This window comes from Macaca fascicularis, chromosome 16 (genome assembly GCF_037993035.2).
Source record: "Macaca fascicularis isolate 582-1 chromosome 16, T2T-MFA8v1.1".
Classification (NCBI taxonomy): domain Eukaryota; kingdom Metazoa; phylum Chordata; class Mammalia; order Primates; family Cercopithecidae; genus Macaca; species Macaca fascicularis.
In genome coordinates this window covers 41,165,099-41,181,704 of record NC_088390.1, presented here as the reverse complement: position 1 = coordinate 41,181,704, position 16,606 = coordinate 41,165,099, and the positions used below count along the sequence as shown (strand labels likewise).

Below are 16,606 nucleotides of genomic sequence, written 5' to 3'. Positions count from 1 at the left end.
TTACACTTTCTTTGAATGTCAAAATGTTGACATACTCACCCCAATTTCTACCTCCCTGCTCCACTTCCTCTCCCACTACCTGCTTTCTACGCCCCGCTGCTGACCAATGTCAGCCCTGGCTTTGTCTTGCTGAGTTGCCTTATTCCAAAAGGATGACTGAGTTCTCCAGGAGGGTCATGCTGGGCCTCAACTGCAGCCCCTGCCTGGCTTTAGAGTAAGACTCAGGTTTGTAGGATCCATGATATGCCTGGAACTGTGCAGTGTGACCCTCATATTCACCATTTCTTTTTTTTTTTAATTCTTTAAGTTCTAGAGTACATGTGCACAACATGCAGGTTTGTTACATATGTATACATGTGCCATGTTGGTGTACTGCACCCATTAACTCATCATTTACATTAGGTATATCTCCTGATGCTATCCCTCCCGCCTCTCCCCACCCCACGACAGGCCCCGATGTGTAGTGTTCCCCACCCTGTGTCCAAGTGTTCTCATTGTTCAATTCCCACCTATGAGTGAGAACATGCGATGTTTGGTTTTCTGTCCTTGCGATAGTTTGCTCCGAATGATGGTTTCCAGCTTCATCCATGTCCCTACAAAGGACATGAACTCATCCTTTTTTATGGCTGCATAGTATTCCATGGTGTATATGTGCCACATTTTTAAAATCCAGTCTATCATTGATGGACATTTGGGTTGGTTCCAAGTCTTTGCTATTATGAATAGTACCACAATAAACATAAATGTGCATGTGTCTTTATAGCAGCATGATTTATAATCCTTTGGGTATATACCCAGTAATGGGATGGCTGGGTCAAATGGTATTTCTAGTTCTAGATCCTTGAGGAATCGCCACACTGTCTTGCACAATGGTTGAAGTAGTTTACATTCCCACAGACAGTGTAAAAGTGTTCCTATTTCTCCACATCCTCTCCAGCACCTGTTGTTTCCTGCCTTTTAATGATCGCCATTCTAACTGGTGTGAGATGGTATCTCATTGTGGTTTTGATTTGCATTTCTCTGATGGCCAGTGATGATGAGCATTTTTCCACGTGTCTGTTGGCTGCATAAATGTCTTCTTTTGAGAAATGTCTATTCATATCCTTCACCCACTTTTTGATGGGGTTGTTTGATTTTTTCTTGTAAATTTGTTTAAGTTCTTTGTAGATTCTGTATATTAGCCCTTTGTCAGATGGGTAGATTGCAAAAATTTTCTCCTGTTCTATAGGTTGCCTGTTCACTATGATGGTAGTTTCGTTTGCTGTGCTGAAGCTCTTTAGTTTAATGAGATCCCATTTCTCAATTTTGACTTTTGTTGCTGTTGCTTTGGTGTTTTAGACATGAAGTCCTTGCCCATGCCTATGTCCTGAATGGTATTGCCTAGGTTTTCTTCTAGGATTTCTGTGGTTTTAGGTCTAACATTTAAGTCTAATCTATCTTGAATTAATTTTTCTATAAGGTGAAAGGAAGGGATCCAGTTTCAGCTTACTACATAGGGCTAGCCAGTTTTCCCAGCACCATTTATTAAATAGGGAATCCTTTCCCCATTTCTTGTTTTTATCAGGTTTGTCAAAGATCAGATGGTTGTAGATGTGTGGTATTATTTCTGAGGGCTCTGGTCTGTTCCATTGGTCTATATCTCTGTTTTGGTACCAGTACCATGCTGTTTTGGTTACTGTAGCCTTGTAGTATAGTTTGAAGTCAGGTAGCATGATGCCTCCAGGTTTGTTCTTTTGGCTCAGGATTGTCTTGGCAATGTGGGCTCTTTTTTGGTTTCATATGAACTTTAAAGTAGTTTTTTCCAATGAAGAAAGTCATTGGTAGCTTGATAGGGATAGCATTGAATCTATAAATTACCTTGGGCAGTATGGCCATTTTCAAGATATTGATTCTTCCTATCCATGAGCATGGAATGTTCTTCTATTTGTTTGTGTCCTCTTTTATTTCGTTGAGCGGTGGTTTGTAATTCTCCTTGAAGAGGTCCTTCACATCCCTTGTAAGTTGGATTCCTAGGTATTTTATTTTCTTTGAAGCAATTGTGAATGGGAGTTCACTCATTATTTGGTTCTCTGTTTGTCTGTTATTGGTGTATAGGAATGCTTGTGATTTTTGCACATTGATTTTGTATCCTGAGACTTTGCTGAAGTTGCCTACAGCTTAAGGAGATTTTGGGCTGAGGCAATGGGGTTTTCTAAATATACAATCATGTCATCTGTGAACAGGGACAATTTGACTTCTTCTTTTCCTAATTGAATACCCTTGATTTCTTTCTCCTGCCTGATTGCCCTGGCCAGAACTTCCAACACTATGTTGAATAGGAGTGGTGAGAGAGGGCATCCCTGTCTTGTGCCAGTTTTCAAAGGGAATGCTTCCAGTTTTTGCCCATTCAGTATGATATTGGCATGGGTTTGTCATAAATAGCTCTTATTATTTTGAGATACGTCCCATCAATACGTAATTTATTGAGAGTTTTTAGATGAAGGGCTGTTGAATTTTGTCAAAGGCCTTTTCTGCATCTATTGAGATAATCATGTGGTTTTTGTCTTTGGTTCTGTTTATATGATGGATTATGTTTATTGATTTGCCTATATTGAACCAGCCTTGCATCCCAGGGATGAAGCCCACTTGTTCATGGTGGATAAGCTTTTTGATGTGCTGCTGGATTTGGTTTGCCAGTATTTTATTGAGGTTTTTTGCATCGATGTTCATCAGGAATATGGGTCTAAAATTCTGTTTTTTTTGTTGTGTCTCCGTCAGGCTTTGGTATCAGGATGATGTTGGCCTCATAAAATGAGTTAGGGAGGATTCCCTCTTTTTCTATTTATTGGAATAGTTTCAGAAGGAATGGTACCAGCTCCTCTTTGTACCTCTGGTAGAATTTGGCTGTGAATCCATATTCACCATTTCTACAGAAACTGAAGCTCAGAGAGGCTGAGAAACTTGTCCAAATCACACAGTGAAGTGATGGAGTCAGCATTTAAATGTCCATCTATCCATCTCTGAAACCACGCTCCGCTCCCTGCTCCAGGCTGTTCACCTGTTTGGGGATGTGCTTTGGGGCAAGAGCAGTGGCCTGGCCAGAGGTGATGACAATGATGACGGAGACATTACAGTTGGTACTCAAAGTATGATCGATGGACCAGGAGTGTAGACATTACCTGGGAGCTTTCTGGAAATCAGGCCGCAACCCAGACTCCAATCAGGATCTGCATTTTATCAGGACCCCCGGGAGATTCGAGAGCATATTAAAGGTTGAGAACTGTAGAACTCGTTCTAGCACATTGGCGTCTAGGTTCCAGCCACGGGATGCTTTCTGGAGGCAGAACCTCATGGTATCAAAAGGCCCTTAGAGGTCTTCAGGATGGTGGTTTCATAAACTGCCCGTTGGAGCAGTGGGGCTCTCACAGATGTCTCTGTGGCTTCTCTGGTGTGGAGTTGGGCCAAGTCTAGTAGGAAGGACTCCAGAACTCCCACCACCTGCCACCACATGAACCCTGGATTCGGTTTTATTAACTTCTCATGGGACACAATTTCACTGGGGAGTGGGGTGGGGTTGTTAGGGTTTATTGCCTAAAAAAAGATTTTTAAAAACATGCTCTATTCCATCCTTCTAGTTAGAAGGTAAGGAAATTGATAAAGAGAGCATCAGAGACTTGTCAGAAGTCATAGAGAATGTAGGACCAGAATCCAGGGAGATCAATTAGGATTGTTTTTGGCTGCAAAAGTAACAGCAAACTCACTAACAGAGTCTTAAGCAAGTAAAATTTGTTTCACGCAACAGGAAGCCAGGCATAGACTGATGAGTATTGGTACCTTAGCAGCTCAAGGGTGCATCTCAGGCTCAGAGTCTTCCTCCGTTTCCTTTCTGCCACCCTTAGCCTGGGGCTTTTATCCTCATGGCAGAAGACGGCTGCTACTGCTCCATGTCTTACATCCATGTTCCAGACATGGAGAAGAGGGAAGGATGAATGGACAGAGATCATTCTTCTAGTTAGTTTTGTCTGTTTAATTGAAGGAAGGATGCCCTTCTCAGAGGCTTCTTCCTATTGCTTGTAGTTCTGAATGAATGATCTGGCTACTCCCATCTGGAAGATAGCCAGAAGGGGAATGAGGAACAGGTTTGGGTCAAACACCCTGATGATGAATGTCTAGGGATCCTGTCCCAGTGTCCTGAAATTCTTCAGGGTCCCAGAATTGCATCTTTTGGGCTGAGATGGGGTATGTCTGGGTCAGACAGGCACCCGCTCAAGGCTCAAGCTTGTATCTCTCATTACCACAATGGTCTTTATGAGAACTGTTTGGTGTGGGCACAGGAGCTTTGCTAAACAAAGACCTACAGACTTGGGGGCTTAGAGAAAGAGGAATTGGATTACAGAGAAAACCACAAGGGCTAATTCTAATTCTCTGAGTATCTCCACTGCTCACAGCCCCTAATGAAAACATGTGTAAGAAACCCGCAGGGTTAATTTTGCCGAGAAAAATTCCAATAAAGCTCCATTAGATTTTCGCATTAAATTAATGTAATGGATGCTTAAAAGCCATGCTAATTAGGCTTTGTTATTAACAGGAATGTCAGGTGGATGGGATCTGGCCCGGAGCTGCTGACATTTTATTCGGGCAACCTATGGGAGACGGATTTGCCAGTGGTCGGGAGACACCACATCATCCGGCCCAGCTCCGACTCCACTCATGCCTTGGAAAGTCTTTAGTCATTTAGGTTCATTTGCCTGGAACTGGCATTGTTTCTCCAGTAAGATGACAGATAACAAACTTCATTTAGTCTTGGCTTTTATTTTTAGTTTTGGATGTTTCCAACTTTCCCATCTTTGTTTCTCTGCTAGGGTCATGGCTCTAACAGGTCACTGCGTTGCTCAGAGACCTTCAATGGCTTCCTGTTTTCTGTCCAATAAGGAGTCTCTGATCTGGTATTCAAACACCTTCTGGGATTTGGCTCCAATGCACCATTTCGGGCTCCCTTATTTCTCTCCATTTATACAGATGGCTGATTCCTCTCTGAGCAGAACCTTTCCAATACCCCTTAGCTTTGGTTATAACTCCCAAACTCTATCACCTCAGCCTTCCAACACTTTTATTACTCTTTCCACTGTGTAAATGAGGAAACAGATGCTCAGACTGTCAGATCCCTGCTCACTCAGACCCCATGCCTCCCGTATGTAAAAACCCTGGCATGTTTTGGGTGCTCAGGCAATATCTGTCTCCCACTCTTCCTCATTTCCCTCAATCTCCCCGCTGGGCCTGGTAGAACATCTTCAGGGTGGCTACCAGTCCTGCACCAGGGCTTGGGAATTCCAAATACCAGAAGGCATTTGGGATGAGGCTCCATTTGGGAAAGAGGACTTTTACAAAGCTAGGGATGAGTAAAAGGGAAGGCCTGGTCCCTCCCCTCCCATCATCCTAGGACTTCTGGCCAGGCTGTGTGTTGGATACTGGAGTGAGTTTGCATGCCTGTGGGAAGATACTGACCCTCCGCCCCAGGCTTGTCTCAGTTTGGACAGGGGAGAGACTGAATCTCAGCAGTCTGGATCTGACTGCCAGCTGTCGGTCGCCCAGCATCGTGGGGTCCTTGGGACCCATGGGAAGTTGCAGGTCAGAGATGGGCTGAGAGAACCACGAGCATTTTAGGAAGCTAACCTCAAGTGCAGCCACCCTGTGGGAAGAAGGGGACCTAGTTTCCAACAGTCCTATTCCTGCATCACAGTCCAACCCCAACCCTGGAGATTTAAGGCTATAAACCCTTTCACCAGGGGAACTGGCCTCTCCAGATATGAACTAGGAAGACAGGGAGCTCATTTATGAGACTGCAGGCTATCTACAGCACTAAGGAGACACCTGAGAGAGGTCATTTATTTTTTCTTTTTCTTTTCTTTTTTTTTTTTTTTTTTTGAGATGGAGTTTCACTCTTGTTGCCCAGGCTGGAGTGCAATGACACAATCTCGGCTCACCGCAACCTCCACCTCCCGGGTTCAAGCAATTCTCCTGTTTCGGCCTCCTGAGTAGCTGGGATTACAGGCATACGCCACCACGCCCTGCTAATTTTGTATTTTTAGTGGAGATGGGGGTTTCTCTTTGTTGGTCAGGCTGGTCTCAAACTCCCAACCTCAGGTGATCTATCCACCTCGGCCTCCCAAAGTGCTGGGATTACAGGCGTGAGCCACTGCGCCTGGCCTATTTTTTCTTTTTTTTTAAATTTTATTTTTCCACAAGTTATTGGGGGTACAGGTGGTATTTGAGTACACCAGTAAGTTCTTTAGTGGAGATTTGTGAGAACCTGGCACACTCATCACCTGAGCAGTGTCCACTGCACCATATTTGTTGTCTTTTATCCCTTGTTCCCTCCCACTCTTCCCCCCAAGTCCCCAAAGTCTTTTGTATCATTCTTATGCCTTTGCATGAGGTCATTTAAACCTCTTCTTTTTCTGTTCTTTGGGATCTGTCATGTTTACATTCAATCCATGGGCCATTTCCCCTTGGGGGGTGAGTCAGATTTTCCCTTTGGGGTCACCATCCGCAAGGTACCCAGATTCAGGGTAAATTCCCTGGCATCTCACAGGAGTAGCCTCTGTTGGGAGAGTGAACAAGTGGCCCACGGCTAGGGTTGGCAGGAGAAGAGAAGACTTGGATCTTGGGAGCCTCATTAATCATCTGAAGGCTTTTTTTTTTTTTTTTTTTTTTTGAGTCCTAACAACTCAGACACAACAAGGAAGAAGGAACAGAAGAGCTCCCTATCCCCTGAGAAGCAGCTGGAGAAGCTTAATACTTTCGAAACCACCCAGAGGCGTTCTAAAAACCCAGCAGTGTTGGAGATGGGACAGCACAGGGAAAGTAAATGAGGATCCTCTGGGCCAAACCTCCGGACTAGAGGACTTGCTGGAGGCAGAAATGTTCATGTTCACTGCCATCCAGGGAGCCAATCAAGTCAAAGGGCCAGCAGGCACTGTGTATATGTGTGTGTGTGTGTGTGTGTGTGTGTGTGTGTGCACACACCTGTGTGTGGTGTGTGTGGTTAACGCAGGGCTCCCACTGCAGAATAACTTGCCCAACTGACCCAAGGTAGGAGGCACGTTCCTCCTCTCTCTTGCACCATGCAGATCTCTCCGAGACTGAGCTTGTCAGCAACCTTGTCTGAAATGCAAACCTATACTGGCTGTCAGCACATGGCCAGGCCCCAGCACAATGTCAGTGGGGATGACAGGAAAGAAACTCAGGTCTTCCCTTGCTGACCCCATGTACAGCCCCCCTCGCATAACTCTTCTTCATTAGGCAGGTCACGTGGCCATGTGGGATTTACCCCTGAGCCTTGCATGACAGGTGGCACCCAGATGGGACCCACCTTGCCTGACACCCTTCTCCTTGAATCTTCTTTAAATGCCTGAGTGACCTCTCTGCCTCACAAATCCTGCCCAGGTGGCAGGAAGGAAGTCCTGGCAAAGGTGTGTGAACCCAGGTGCCCAGTGTCTAAAATAAATGAAGTGAGTGTGAGAGTGTGAGTGTGCATGTGTGCATATTCAAGACAGAGAGATACAAAGAGAGAGAGGCGGGGGTGGGGGGGGGGAGAGAGAGAGAGAGAGAGAGTCTGGTGGGAATCTAGAAGCAAAGGATATGAATAGCCAGTTTGGGCAAGGATGGAGGGCAGAGGGACCTCATATCAAGGAATGTGCCCCATCTGGCTGGGTCCAGGCCATTGCCACTGCCACTTTGGTGCTGGCCTTTGGCACAGGTGGGCAGGGGGTCTCAGAACCTCTCAGAAAGGGGAGCTTGGCCAGTCTAGCCCAGCACCTGGGGCCTTGGTGCACAGCTTATGACTGTGAGTTCACTGAACACTGGGGTTAAATAACAAGCACTAAGGAGGCAAAGCTGCAAAGGAAAATGCCCAGGAAACCTTTGCCTTTCTGGTCTGGGAGATGAGTTAGGGGAAGAGAGGACCAAAGGTCAGTCTTTGGGAGAAATTTGTGCCTATGTTATGGGTAGATTAGAGGCCATCCTGCTGGGGAGATTGACCCTTCCCTTTGATTCTTCCCTTCCCTCTCCCCTACCCCCACAGTCAGAGGAAGCATAGGGCATTGAAAAAAGGGGAATGGGGACTAGGTGCGGTGGCTCATGCCTGTAATCCCACCACTTTGGGATGCCAAGGCTGGCAGATCACTGGAGGCCAGGAGTTTGAGACCAGCCTGGCCAACATGGTGAAAACCTGTCTCTACCAAAAATACAAAAATTAGCTGGGTGTGGTGACATGCACCTGTAGTCCCAGATACTTGGGAGACTGAGGCAGGAGAATCTCTTGAACCCAGGAGGTGGAAGTTGCAGTGAGCTGAGATTACACCACTGCACCCCAGCCTGGGTGACTGATTGACACTCCATCTCAAAAAAAAAAAAAAGAAAAAAAAAAGAGAGAATGTGGGCTATTTCTGCTCCCTGGACCTCAGACTCTCCATGTGAACAACTGGAACAACCCTAAAGTTTCTGTCCATTGCCTTCCCAACAACCCACTCACCCAATTCTTTCTTGGTATCAGAACTCAGATACCAGCAGCCATATTTTTCAGGGGAGTCTGGGACTCTCCCTACCCCAGGAATGAATCCTGATTTATCTGAAACAAATGTAATAATTCCATTTTGCTTGCTGTGGGGAAGTGGTGCCTGCTAGGAAAAGCTTTCTGAGATCTAAAAAACTGACTTGGCAGAAGTAGTTGCCCCACCCTGCCACCTTTGGATATTGCTGAGTGAGGATGTGATGTCTGGAGTTGTGGCAGCCACATTAGGATTACGGGGCCGGTGGGTGGGGGGTGGGGTGGGTAGATAAGATGCCAAGGAAAGGAGAATAAAGACATAGAAAGAACCTGGTTCCTGGCTGCTATCTCAGGACCCGGCTGAATTAACCACATTCAGAATTGCCTTACTCTTGGACCTGTTATGTGAAATAATAAATACCTTATTTTAAAAACCATTCATACTTGGGTTTTCTATTGTTTGCTTGTGAAAACAGTCAACCTGATCAAATTTCAAAGTCAGGGTAAAATAATTCAGATTCATCTGTCTGCCGTGATTCTTTCCTTGGGGTAATAAAGACATTTTTGAGCTTACTGGAAACTGAGCTTAGCTGGAACTGTTCCCTTTCCTTCTAGGCAAAAGTTGCTGAAGAGTCCGGTTTTGGGGCCAAAAGGACTAGGTTCAAGTGTCAGGGCCTCAGTGCATGCACTGTACGACTTTGTATCAACGATTTAAACCAGGGATTGACAAACTTCTTCCGCAAAGGGCCAGATAGCAAATATTTTAGGTTTGATGAGCCATACGGCCACTAATGCAGCTACTTAATTCTGTCGTTTTAGTTTGAGAGCAAGATATAACACAAAAATAACAAATATTTATTTATAACACATACATAAGTGGCATAGCTGTGTTCTAACAAAATTTTATTTACAAAAATAGGGGGCAGGCTGGATTCAGGCTGTAGATCATGGTTTGCCAACCCTGATTAAACTCTCAGCTTCCTCACCTGAAAAATGAGGCTAATAATTTGTTTTCCTCATGGGGCAAATTTGAGCATCAAATGAGCTGATTTAAAACTATCACCCTGCCGGGCGCGGTGGCTCAAGCCTGTAATCCCAGCACTTTGGGAGGCCGAGACGGGCGGATCACGAGGTCAGGAGATCGAGACCATCCTGGTTAACACGGTGAAACCCCGTCTCTACTAAAAAATACAAAAAACTAGCCGGCTGAGGTGGCGGACGCCTGTAGTCCCAGCTACTCGGGAGGTGGAGGCAGGAGAATGGTGTGAACCCGGGAGGCGGAGCTTGCAGTGAGCTGAGATCCGGCCACTGCACTCCAGCCTGGGTGACAGTGCGAGACTCCGTCTAAAAAAAAAAAAACAAAAAACTATCACCCTATAAAATATGATGTACATGTGAGCTGCCCTTTCCCGTGAGAACCAAAGGTCCTGGTGCTCAAGAATGAAATGCTAGATTTTGCCACTTGCTATCACTGTGTGACTTTGGGCAAGTCACTTAACTTCTCTGAGTGTCACTTTTCTCTTCTGTCAAGTGGGGATGCTAATACCTACTTCTGATAATGTTGCAAGGGTTAAGTGAATAATGCACGTAAAGTGCTGCACAGACCAAGTCCTCGGCAAACAATAGTAAGAATAGTAAGAAGAAGAAGAATAAGGAGGAAAGCCCCCTGCTCCTGACCTGGCAGATTCCATCCCATCTCAACCACCTGTGCCTTGACATTTCATAAATCAGTTTCCTCCCTCAGTTCCCAAGGGCCCAGGAGCTCTTGGGGGCTCCAAACCTCCCCCTGCCATGTGAATTCTCTTCCCCCACCACCCACCCAGTGCCCTCCCCACCACACCCGCTTCCCCTTTTAACGGAACGAGTAATTAACAATGTTAATTCTAATCTCATTTGCTAATGAAGGCAGTCTAATTGCACCATAATTGGCAATAGCAGCAGCAGAAAAACACAAAATAAACCCTGCGTGTGTAATTTGGTTTAACTTCATTATAATTACCTTGCAGGCTGGGACTGGGTGGTTGGGGTTGGGACTGGGAGGTTGGAGAATTAAGAGAGCAGGGGAGTCAAGAGCTGAGGGTAGGGGAAGGGGTTAACAAACCCTTTCTCCTACCAGACTCTCCTGATTATCCCAAGACCTCAGAGATGAACCTCCACAGAGAAGTTTCTGGAAGTACTTGGCAGAGGTTCTTGTCTTGCTAACCTGTTCTTTGACCTTGGGTAGCTCCTTCTGTATAGTGAAAGGCTTGTTCTCCATAATTTCTCATTTTCCACCTGCTCTCAGAGTCTAGGACTTTTTGCAATTTCATGGTTGAAATTCTTTTAACATTCTAAATTCCAGGCCTCTCTCTTTTCACCAGAAGTGAAGTTCTGCACCTAAATTTCTTGCACAGCCTTCTCCCAGCTCCACCAGGTAACCTTACTCTGATGTGGAGGATCCTGAAAAAATAAGTAAACATCTTCTCTAAACCTTAATTTAATGTCTCCCACATCTTACCCAAGTAAGCACTACTTCAATAGCTTCCCCTGCCCAGTTTTGGAAAGAAATGAGCGCCCAAGGTATTTGTTCTGTTTATACGTATAATCATTTCCATAGCAACCAGCTGAGATTTACGATAAGCTACAAACTGCTTTTGGTTAAGGGGTGGTAGGTGAGGAAATTTTGCGTCTTATGTCTTTTAGAAGACATGTCAGAGCTCTTCTTCTGAGCCTGGAGGCTGCAAACACTGTATCAGATGTGCACATCCGCTCCCCCTGTTTTCAACGGCATTATGTGGTCTTTCGGTTTTATTTTTTCCTTGAAAACATCCCTCATGGAGCCCTCCATCCTTCCGCTCTCTCACGCCCTGCATAGCTGCAATCCTGGGGTTTCTTCAGCACCCTCCGCGAAATCCCCTTAGCTTCTCTCCTGTTTGGACATCATGTTTCCTGGATCCCACACCTTCATTTTTTCTTGGCTTTTGCTTTTATTCTGGTGGAGCATGGGAGATAACATTTCTGAGACTGCTTATGAGAAGTTCAATGCTATTCAGCTTCCTGATCCTTAGGATTGGGTCAGATTTTGTTCTTTCCTTTCTGGTGTCTTTAATATCTTTTCTTTATCCTCAGTGTTCTGAAATTTCCCAATTAAGTGGCTTTGTGTCAGGAGGCCCACTAATCTGGAAACTCACATCCTCCAGTACTAAGACATTTTCTTAAGTTACTTCGGTGATAATTACCTTACCTCTGATTCCATTCTCTTTCTGGATCTTCTGTTAGATGTTGGATCACCTGGACAGATTTTCTGAATTTCTAATCAATTTTCTCCTGGTTTTTTTTTTTTTCCATTCTTTTTGTTTGTAATTTGTAGGAGATCTCCTCAACGTTATTCATTAACTTTCCATTGGAGTATTTTCTCTTTTTAATTCTACAAGTTCTTTTTCATTGTCTCCTGATTAAAAAAAAAATAGGATTCATCCTTTTTTTTCCTGTCTTTTTTTCATAGATACAGTATATTCTCTTATTTCTCCAAGGGTAACTTTATGGTTTTAAAATATTCCTCTGCTTCCTGCATTGCTTTTGTTTCATCTGAGCCCCCTTTGCCCCGTTTGTTTTGTTTTGGTTGTTTTTGGTCTCCATCTTTCCTGCTGGATGCTCCAGCTGCCTGGAGCTCGTTGTGCACGTGCCTGGTGTGTGGTGGATAGGGGTGGAAGGTGATCAGGGTAGAGGACGTCATTAGGGGACAGCCTCTCTCCATCTGTCCCTAGGCTGTACTATTTCATCGGAGAGGAATCCCTCCAGCTCCAGATTGGATGGTAGAAACTGGAGGATATTCAGCACCTTACCCTCAGCCAGATCTTATTTGTGTCCTGGATTTTAAAGTCCTACAGATTCACTTTTCTTCTCTCTTGTGCTGGGGGAGTGGGGTGGTTTCTAGAGGATCTAACTGCTTCATATGCAGAATTTCAATCAATGCTTCTATTTCTATTTTCAATTTTTTTAGAGATGGAGGTCTCCCTATGTTGCCTAAGCTGGCCTCAAACTCCTGAGCTCCAGGGATCCACCCCCTCAGCCTCCCGTGTAGCTGGGACCGCAGGTGTGCATCACTGTGCCCAGCAACGCTTCTGTTTTCAGCCTGAATTTGTAGCCCCTCTTTCAGAAGCAGCTGATGTCACCAGTACATGAGACTTTCTGGGCTCCTGCCCTAGGAACTTGCTGGTTCCTGGGCTTCCCCCACTGCTAACTTAGGTTTCAGCCTTCTTGGGGCTCCCAAATCAGTTATTATTCGTCCATCTGCTTCCCAGCCTTGAAAATTTTGTTGCGGGTTGCCTCCTTTTCTGTTCTCTCTGTCTTGTAGGTTTACTTCTTAATGAAATCCCTTTCAGTTACTAACTGAGAGATTGGGAGGGAGAGAGGTAGAGGGTGCCTTCCTCATGTGTGCACAGCACTTTTGAGTTTACACAGTCCATTCACATCCATTCCGTCATGTGTCTCCACAAGACCCCAGTAGTCCAGGCAGGGGAGGAGGTTTTATCTGCCGTGTTTAACTAGAAATCTGAACATAAATCCTTAAGTGGCATTTGAACAGAAGTGGACAAGAGTTGGAAACAGAGGTGAGAGGTGATTTCACTACTGTCTCCTCTGCTTCCCCATGCTCCCCACATGGAATTTAATGAGAAGTGAAATGCCATTGGCGACGAGGGCCCAGTGGGAAGGGGAATTTGGAATCAGGGCTGCTAGAAACAGTCTGGGTCCAGGGCACCTGCAGTAAAATTGCTTTGATGTAGTAACTGATGATGTGAAAATTAAAAGTAGAAAATCAAAGGCAAAGCCTGATAGTGGACGGTAGGCATTGAGGGAAGCCTTTAGAATTCCTTCCCTCTCTTCTCAGTTCCTATTTTTCTCTTCAGTCCTATCCTTTCTGCTCATGTGCATGCATGTATGTGTGCATGCACGTACGTGTCTGCGTTCCATGCACCCATATGTGCACAGGGATCCGTGTGTGAGCATACCTGCATGTGATATGTACATGCATCCATGTGGGTTCCTATGTATGTTTGTGTGTATCTGTGTGAGCACATGTATCTGCATATGCATGTGAATGTACTTGTGTGTGGCGAGGTAGGGAGCAAAAATTACAGCTTGTGAATTTCAACTTGGCATAGTAAGGAAAGCTAAGGATTTAAATTAGACCTAGATTCAAGGACGCCTGTTGTCTTAGGCCACTTGAGCTGCTACAAGAAAATACACAGACTTGCAAACAGTATAAATTTATTTCTTACAGTCCTGGAGGCTGAAAAGTCCAAGATCAAGACGCGGGCAGATTTGGTGTCTGGCGAGAGCCCGTTTCTCAGTTCATAGATGGCGCCTTCTGTGTCCTCACATGGTGGAGGGGCAGAGAAGCTCTCTAGGGCCTATTTTATAAGGACAGTGATCCCATTCATGAGGGCTATGGCCCTATGACCTGATCACCTCTGAAAAGGCTGTACTTTATTTTATTTTATTTTTTGAGACGGAGTCTCACTCTGTTGCCAAGGCTGGAGTGCAGTGGCGCATTGTCGGCTCACTGTAATCTCCACCTCCTGGGTTCAGGCAATTCTCCTGCCTCAGCTTCCCGAGTAGCTGGGATTACAGGTGCACACCACCATGCCCACCTAATTGTTTTTATGTGTTTTTAGCAGAGACAGGGTTTCACCATGCTGGCCAGGCTGGTCTTCAACTTCTGACCTTGTGATCCGCCTGCTTCCTAAAGTGCTGGGATTACAGGCATGAGCCATCGCAACCTGCCTAAGGCCTTACCATCTAGTACCATCACCTTGGGGGTTAGAATTCCAACATGAATTTTGGGGGGAACACGAACATTCAGACCACACTACCCATATACTTTTAGGCAAGGCTCTTGCCTTATCTGAGTCGCTGCTTTCTTACCTGTAAAATGAGGCTTATGATGTCAAAGCTGGCTACCACGTCATGGGGGTGCTTTGAGAGTTCCTAGAGCTGTCTACGGGAAAACGCTTTGTAAAGTGTCCAGGCTTATGCAAGTATCATTCATTCATTCATCTGAGAAACACTTACTGAACAGAGTCCCCGTCCTGAGGAGCATACTTTCTCTTGGAGACAGAGACAGGCATGTAACCTACGCTGCACAGAGAACCTGGAGGAGCACAGGGGAGGGGAAGATGGGCATTAGCTGCAGGAGGAGGAGGCCCTTTAGTGGTCACGGTTGGGAGTGCTGGACATGGAGTCAATATTGGACAGGCAAGTGGAGGCAAGCAGCCTGGATTAAAACCCCTTCAGGCAGAGGAACACAAGTGCAAAGACATGGATGTGAGAGAGAGTGTGACCTGTCAGTGATGTGCCACAAGTGGGTCTCGGGGCAGTGGTCTAGCCCTGAGTGCCACGATGCTCTGGCCCACTGCCTCCCCTTCCACTGGGGAGGGGTTCACTCTAGAGCCCATTCTTTTATTTGCTGTTGAATGTAACAAGTATTTATTACGCTCCCACCCTGTGCTGCTGACCCAGTGGCAGGCTCTGGGGATGCAGCAAGGAACCCACCCGGTGGCGCCTGAAGCCATGAGGAGCCCCTGTTAACAGCCCCAGCTCCCATCACCCCTCCACCTGCTCAGACCGGCTATGAAGATTCATGCAGAACAATGTCAGTGCAGAATTTTATGCTGTTTTTTTCCCCCTTCCAGGGGAACGTCTGCCAATGGCTTTTACGATGCTGAGTAAAATGCTTTTTTTCACCTTTAGATATTTTTACTTCACCTTTAAAGGATGTACAGTAAGGGTGAGAACATCTCGATGAAATATCTGCAGTAAATAACTCTTGGATCCCTTTCCCAGACAAGTAAAAGGACAAAAGGACGATATGCTGAGATGGCCTCTTCACCTGCATCAATGCCAAGGCCAGAGTGGGGCTCAGCTACCCACCCCCAGGTACGGAGGGTCTGGAGGAGGGGGTCAGGGCCCTCTATGGCCCCTGGGGTCCATGTGTCCTAGCCACTCTCCCCATCTATGGGAAGGGGCTAAGGGTCCTTGGCCTGCTAGAGTGCATGCCACATGCTATGCTGGGTACTTCACGTTGGTGTGAGTGTTAAGTGGACAGGACTGCGGATCTGGTCTGCCTGAATCTGGCTCCTGCCTCTTTCACTTGGCCAGCTGAGAGAACTTGGCCAAGTGAATTGACTTCCTGTGGCTCAGTTGCCTCATCTGTAAAATGGGAATGAATGTGTCTACTGATTAGGGTTGTTGGGATGAATACATAAATTCATACCGGTAAAGAACCTAGAAGAGTGTCTAGGATATAAAGAAATGTCAACACATGTCAGCTGTTTTATTATCCTTCTTATTTCCTCGTTGCATCAGCTGAGCTGGCCTTGGCTGCGTGCCTGTCTTACCTCTCAGCTGATGGTGTTTACAAAGCCCAGCCAAGGTCCAGCCTTACACCAGCCTAAGAGAAGGGTGAGGCTTGGGAGAGTTGAGTGACCTGTCTGAGGTCACCGAGGGGAGAGTTCAGGGGGTTTTCAGGGTTCAGTGGACAGTGGGGCTGAGGGAGAAGTCTCTGTATAAAGCAGGCCCCGGGAGACCTGCACAGCCCCTGAAAGTTCAACTCCAGAAGAACCATTGGAACATCTTCCCCTTGGAGCTGGCAGGCAGATCCAGAAGGGGCCGGGGGTGGATGACTTCCCCAGCACAGAGCCAGGGTCTGCACACACCTGTCTCCACTGACTCCTGGGCCTGGTCTCACTCTTCTCTGCAGTGAATCCATTGAGGGAGGGTGGATTCATCCCCTTGGGGGCCTCAGACTTAAGAGGTTGCCCCTTGATCCCCAGACCCAGGAAGGGGGGTACCCATGGTCATAACCAGTGGAGATTCGAATGCTTGACTCTAAGCTGGGCTGTGCTCTGTGTCGTGGGTGGCAGGGGTGGGGACCTGGCCAGGGGGCATGGGGTCAGCTATGATACATGCCCGCAGGCTCTGCTGGACTGAGAGGCACTGGCTGCTACTGTTTTTAATGAAGCTGTCAGCTGGGCCCCTGGGGCACAGGAGCTGGCTGGGCAGAAAATCATCAATTTACACAGATGATGAGTCAGAGGC

The 16,606-nt window shown here is 46.3% G+C and overlaps 1 protein-coding gene across 3 annotated transcripts in view; it reads left to right on the top strand.

Moving 5' to 3' along the window:
- The window catches only part of CCT6B (chaperonin containing TCP1 subunit 6B), a 153,213-nt gene extending 137,768 nt beyond the window's left edge, over nucleotides 1-15,445 (top strand). For 2 of the 3 annotated variants that reach the window (XM_074019006.1, XM_074018999.1), the window contains one exon: nucleotides 15,260-15,445. In XM_074019006.1, coding sequence (XP_073875107.1) covers nucleotide 15,260 — 1 coding nt within the window. In that variant the 3' untranslated portion in view covers nucleotides 15,261-15,445. The remainder of the gene's footprint in view (nucleotides 1-15,259) is intronic. The other variant, XM_065531223.2, reaches the window with a different exon arrangement.
- The last annotated feature ends 1,161 nt before the right edge of the window (nucleotides 15,446-16,606 follow it).